Source organism: Hesperophylax consimilis, chromosome 19, assembly GCF_061612785.1.
Source record: "Hesperophylax consimilis isolate HC1 chromosome 19, BYU_Hcon_1.0, whole genome shotgun sequence".
Lineage (NCBI taxonomy): Eukaryota > Metazoa > Arthropoda > Insecta > Trichoptera > Limnephilidae > Hesperophylax > Hesperophylax consimilis.
The window spans coordinates 204539-211608 of record NC_142854.1 but is presented as its reverse complement, the minus strand read 5'-3'; the positions used below and the strand labels follow the sequence as shown (position 1 = coordinate 211608).

General features: G+C 34.9%; 1 protein-coding gene across 1 annotated transcript; it reads right to left on the bottom strand.

Annotated features, from left to right (window-relative positions):
* Positions 1 to 2098: 2098 nt before the first annotated feature.
* On the bottom strand, positions 2099 to 3481 carry LOC149414588 (uncharacterized). The gene has a single exon (XM_089643356.1). The coding sequence runs from the start codon at positions 3479 to 3481 to the stop codon at positions 2099 to 2101; it is 1383 nt and encodes a 460-aa protein (XP_089499482.1).
* Positions 3482 to 7070: the final 3589 nt, after the last annotated feature.

Sequence of the window (7070 nt, the reverse complement as noted above, 5' to 3'; positions counted from 1 at the left end):
AAATAAAATATATTTAAAAAAAGCGAAGTATTAAATTCAATACTACAAAATTATACAATGCTCTACCAAATCAAACAAAAAAATAATGGAAATGAATATATTTAAAACATAAGTAAAAACATGGCTGAGAGAACAAAGTGATATTCAACTTACAAACATTATGACGACAATGTAAAGACAACTTGAAACTAAATGAAAAAGTTTAAAAACTACAGGAAATCCTAGCTAGGACTGTGAAAAAAATTAATTTATACATATATTATACTTTATACCTTCATTAAGTACAAACATTGCACGAGTAAGTAATAAAAAACAAAAAAAGCTGTATACTATTGACAAACATACGATTTTTACAACTTCCAATGAATCATAATAGCCTTCGATAGATCTGACTGTAAATTCCGGTGCCTTTTTAGTTATTTGTAATTTACAACATTTAATTGAATGTTTAACATAATTCCAAGATTTTTTTATCTACAGCGTAGTTAAATGATAACGGGGCCAAGGCTTCGACAAAATGTTAGTATCTTACATTTTATCGACGTTGAGGAATAAGTTAATAGTCGCTAATATTGGATATTTATTGGTATAATTTTTGAAGTCATCGGCAAAAGGCAGAACTTCTACATCGTGGAAACAAGTTATGGTGCCATTTGTGAATATAAGGAATATACTGGGACTGAGATGTCTTACTCTTTGAGTAAATAGTGATATTTTCCAAAAGTCACTTACGTGATAACTTTTAAAACATAAAGACATCCTTTTATTCTTAATCTAGCTACAACAGCTTTTCCTATCCTAGAGAACTAAGCTGACCTCATTTTACACTACACCGGAACTGGTGGCCCAGTGCAAAGATACAAGCTTAGGGATACTTATAGAAATGATGCATTACAGAGTATAGAAGAGATATGAACATTTGATAAAGCATTTCATATCCACCATGCATTCATTTTCTGTTAACTAGCTACAAAAAAATAATACGATACATAAGAGGGAATGTTTACCATATTGAAACAACTAGCGTCAATAGTATTGCTCAAAAGATTCTGCTGTATGTAGGTTTAAGCATGTAGGTCAGCAACTCTTGCTGCTTCCCACAAACAGGAATAATAGAGTGCTACTTTCAACAGTCTTGTGTATGAAGATAACTACAATGAAGTTCTCCACCCGTATCTAGGGAATCGTTTTGAGGTTGTTACAAATAGCTGTGAAGGTTTACAAAACAAACATCTTACCAAGATTTCATTACAGTACCCAAGCATTTGGAACCTATTCAATAGAATGTATTCATTTCTACATAAAACAGTTAAACACCGATATATTACAGAGAAGATTACAAATTTGAGGTACACGTAAATATAAAAGTTTTATTATTTTGTGAAATGCATCAAAAGATAGATGTTGAAAATATCGACGGTCAATGCAGAACCGTTGAGCAGTTGAGTCGCTCTATTGATTGCCGCGTTCTGATAGGCAGAAGTCCTCGCTTTCGGAGCATAAAAAAGTGCATGGGATCTCCCAAGAGTGTACTGTCAGGCACATATAAGCTAACCTGTTTCAAAATAGGTGAATTAAGCAATGGTTTCAAGAGAAGTTATTATACATACTTGTATTCCTCCTTTACGGATGATCAACAACACTAAACTTTGCCATTGTACAAATTAGGTATAACTAACTAAAATGATGGCTTTATTTTAGAAATTCGAAACCAATCTAGAGAAAAAGAAAAGAGAAACTAGCGATTGAAGATAATTAAGACAAAATATGTTTATTTGTATATTACATTATTAATACGTAGATTCACTTAAAAGCAAACTGTTGAAACGCAGGAACTACTAAAGAAACACAACATTTAACTTGCGTCTATCTAGTGCAGAGCTTAGCTGCCGGCGCGTGGCGTCAAACATTGTCTATCAAAGCGCACAAAAATCGTCTTGTTTTGGTGTAGGTTATAAGATTTCACTGTCCGGGGGGAGTGAAAGTTAACTTAACTTTAGAGAAAACCACCACTGGAATTAAGTTTAGTTCTGGAGATTTACTTAAAAGTATTTGTTCGGCGGGCGTCTAAGGTGTTGAAATCAAGAGATATAGCTTGTCAGCGATTATTTTGGAGGTTTGCCATCCTATGTAAAAACTTCAGTTTGTTGTCTTGGCGATGGTAATCTTTCACAACCATCGCCACTTGCAAACCGAGCTTTTTGTACCTTTTTTTTATCGTCGCTGGCCTACCGGTTTTGGCATTGGCCAATAATAATAGCTGGCAAGCTATATCTCTTCTTAATCCGTCTAACAGGGTCCAGACGCTTGGGTGACTACATTGAAACGTTGAATTTAATGCGTTGTGAAAACCTTCACAACAATTGATAGTTTTGGGAGTCCCCTCCGCAGCAGCCTCAAAATGATTCCAAATTCTGATGGGAAAGAGAGGTTGTCTACCGGCAACCCCTTTGACGTAGGTAGAGGCAAAGTAGGAGAGAAGTTCGCTGTAGGAATCGTCAACCGGAAACGTGGCAGCCAGTAGATTAAAAACAGTTTTTACATCTGATATTGGTATAAAGGAGAGAGCGGGTAGAGACATAAGTTTTAACTTCATACCAATATCCGAGGCAAACACTGATTTTAAGCCGACGCTGTAGATTTTCCTTACAACACTCTGACACAGATGAAAGTAGCACCCTTTGATTTCTGCTTGCGGAAAAGCGACACGAGCTGCAGACATGCACGCTTTTTCAAAGTCCAGCATAATCTTCCGGGGCCTCATACTCGGTACCAACCGTTTCAATATGGTAAACATTCTGTTGTATGTATCCAAATTATTTTTCCGTAACAGAAAATAGATGCATGGTGGATGTGAATTTCCCACCTTAGCGTGCCACGTATAGAGCTGGTAAAACATGCTGGGGGCTTTATCAAATGTTCCGTCTCCATATATTGCATCCTTGCGCAACTCCGCGACCATATCTTTATTCCCGATTGCCAATATTCTTTCTGGGTCATCTGCACCCGTATCATGCAAAATAAGGTCAGAATACTTCTCCGGGAAATCAAAAGCAGTTGTAACTGGATTTGGGATGTAGGTTGTAAATTTATGTGTAAAAAGATTTCGCACAAGTGATTCCTTCTTAGGCAAGTGTTGCATAATATCCACATTTACTCCGGATAAAATTTTTCCAATCACATTCCTCGGAGTAGCACCGACTCCCTTCATTTCTAGTTTCATCAAATTCACCAGGTAGTTTGCATGTGCTTTTTGGGCATTAGAATGATGGCAGTGTTGAGGTTCATCTCCGATGATGGTATCTGCTCGCGTCCTCAAGAATGCCCGGCATCTGGTGGAATGGGACACCCTACACCTCCAACTGATGACTCCACCCTGAATATCCCTAAATTTTGAATATTCAAAGCCTCGGTAGAGTATGGTTGTATTCCCCCTTTGTGTCTTAGAGAACAGTAAACTCTCCACCTTTGGTTTTTCCATTTCTTCTGAATTATCTGAAAACACAAAACAATCGTGAACTTTATATTCAAGCTTTGTTTTAGTGCTAAACAACTATAGAAAAAAGAACAGTACAAGAAGCGCCGGCTGGGCGTGTTTCGTGATCAAATATATTTGCCTAATCGAGACCTAATTTCTAAAACAAAATTTTTTTGTTTACAAAATTTAATTGTGATGAGACGGTATTGGGCTAAATGGAAAATCCATTAAAATTTCAATAAGGCACTTCTAGTGTTATTCTTTATTCTATGTAAACAACAATAGTCCGGTCAATCACTGACCAAATTCAGGTGGATCCTAATTAGAAATGGAATAATTACAATTCCGAAATTTTAAAATAATTTCTGTTTGGATGAAAAAATGATTTTTTTTAAACGGTTGCTAATTTGTCTCTCTTGATAAGAAATTGAGAGGAATATGTTTATAACCTCTTGACCATGGTAATAGTATAAATATAATAGTATGAATGACAGAACTTCAATCAATCCGTCAATACTTATGTCCTAGATGAATTAACTCTTTGCACGCGGTCGTATCAACTGTTGTTACGGCAAAAAGTCCATACTCACACGCGGCTGTATCAACAGTTGATATGGAAACTTTGAATGCCGATATTCCAGCATTATATATTATATTATATTATATTATTATATACGATATTATTATATTAAGTGACATAAAATTTAAGTGTGGGGCCGTTCAAGTATTACGTAAGCAGATTTATTACAATTATTTACCCCCTCTTCCCCCTTGTCACCAAAAGTAAGCAAAGCTCTTACCCCCCCCTCCCATGCTTACGTAAAAATTGGTACTATATGCATTTTTCTGTTAATGTATTCTGTTTTTTATTGATTCATAAGCAGCACTTATAAAATAGACTTAGGATAGAGGACTTTAATGCACGTAATATTCATTTAAACAAACTTTATTGACACGGTGGGAATCCCCGAATATGTATTCGGTTTTCAAACATAGACAATGTGTGGGTTGCCAATGTGTAAAAAAAATAACTACTGCTGATCAGTGCTGACGTAATCACTATCTCGACCCCCCACCCCCCCATGTCATCAAAAATAAGCAAAGCAAAGAGCCCCCTGCCCCCCTATAGTGCTTACATAATACTTGAACGGCCCCTGTCCAGTTTTAGAAAAAGTTTTCATAACAAAAAATGATAAGTGCTCATGGTGTTCCACTTGTGTCTATCAACGCAGTGGCCTAATTACACACACGCCGAGTGAATGGTGGGACCACATTCAAAAGATACGGTACGTCTTTGTATGAAATTTTATGATTTTGTTTTTATAAACATCCAAGAGTGTTGACACATGAGGATTTGTTATCATATTGTGGAGAATAATCTGTTCTGTCTATATAGTCCAATAAATCATGCCAGAATGCTATAATTTGACATTTAATTGCGTGCATAGGTATTTGAAAATATGTACCGCGTACGGGTATAGATAAAACGGAGCAAATTAACGCGTTCAAAAGGTTAATAGATGATGCTTCCAAGCCAGTGTTGAATCTGTTAAACTGTTATGGCGGATTGAGACGGTTCGATTTTAGTTGAACAACTTTTATTGAATGACTAAAATTGAACAATATTTCGTTCAGTTTAACTCAAACCGATATTGTTGTTTATTACTTCTTTACATTGTATCTTTATTTACTTTAGAACCTCAACCAACGAGCTGTGCTGAGGTTAATAATTTTACAAAATAATACAAATATTTTCATTACAAAGATTTATCACAAATAAAAAAAAGAGTTTATCACTGAAACTAAACTAAACGAATTGGTTGTCGGAGTATTTTGTATTTTTGTAAGAATGACACTAATCTTGACTTAGCAAATCTTTCTATTATTTTTGAGAGAGTATTGAGCAAAGATATCGGTCTGTAACTATTAACATTTTCATGATCTCCACCTTTGAAAAGAGGTATGACCTTGGCATTTTTACAGTGAGACGGAAATATGCCATTCTTAAAACTAAGATTAACAATATGAGTTATGGGACCAGCCAACACATAACGTGTTGATTATACACCATGATACTTAAGCCATCGATACCACAGGAAAAACACGTTTTTAATTCATTTATAGCTTTCAGCACCCTAAAACACATAAAACACTCGGACTTGATATCAGCACCAGAATTAGTTTTAACACACCCCTTTTCAGCACCTAATGCCTGTACTACTTTATGTGAAAAAGTCAGTGCGGCCTTTGTTCCTGATAGAGATAAATAGTCACCTGTTCTATATCTGTTCTCAGATTCCAGCCTCTTGCTCTGCACGACAGATCTACAACGATCACTCTGCCGGGACCTGTCTGTCTGGAAACCGCTTCAGTAAATCCACTGGGCGTAGGAAACTGCCGAAGAATTGCGAAGTTATTGCAGAAATACTCGCTGAAATAAGCAGAAATTATGTTCATCATTTGGTAGGTAAAAGCATTCATATAACAAATAATATTTCCATTTTATCTGCTGTGAAATATTCGACCTGTTTGATTGTGTATTTATTTATTTATTTATTATTCATTAACGCCCTATCGGTAGAGATGGCAAAATTTAGCATTCATTTTCAGATTTTTTAGCATTAACAATTGGAAATTTAGCGTTTTATAGCATTTTGAGGCATAATTTAGCGTTTTGAAGCAAAATAGAAAAAAATGTATTTCCTGAATGTTTTTAGCGCATATTTTAAGTATTTTTGGTAAAATATATGTTTTACCTTCATTTGCAAGTATTTTCCATGTGAAAGATTATAAATAATTAATTTTAATATTAAATTAATAAGGAAGGAAACTCTAAATACGGGTCGAACACAAACACAACAAATGCAGATTGCGATTAACATCAATGGCGTCATTTATTTTGCACAAATTGTGTAATGTCAAAAAGCAATTTTAGCCTACAGTACAAAAATATTAAATATTTACACATAAAATAGTAACAAAATTATAAAAAATCGTAGGAAAGGCTTCCAAAAATGAAATAAAGTAGGCATAATACTTTTCCCTGCACATTCACATGAAACTACCTTCCTTATGCATTTTCTCAATTCTTCTTTAGTTGTACTGGACTAAATATTACTGTATCAGCTTCTCCAATTTGTATGGTTCTTTGACTTCTGAAATACGCTATATTCTCGGAAAGCATTTACGCACACAGTCGGTGGAGCGCGAGCTGAAGTTAGAGATGATTTACTTATTTCCGCTGATAAATATCGATTTTTTGAAATTCTCACATATTATTTTAATACCCAGTATTTTCGGGAAATTCGCGCCTATTTCGCTAAATGGAATAATTTAGCTGAAATACGGCCAAAATCACGTTTTTCGCGTTAATTCGCGAAATAGAAATCACTGAAAACCATAAATATTTTTTCGCGTTTTTAGTTAAAACGAAATTTTGCCATCTCTACCTATCGGGCTTTTACAGAAAAAAAATGACAATTTATGTACCTATGTAAGTGTAACATAGTACATGGATATAACTATATACAAAAAAAACAAATGCTAATACTAGATTAACATCAAATCCAAATAAAAACACCTGATATTGCAA

Coding starts and splice junctions, on each gene's coding strand:
- LOC149414588 (XM_089643356.1), bottom strand. CDS start 3,481: ATGGAAAAACCAAAGGTGGAGAGTTTACTGTTCTCTAAGACACAAAGG.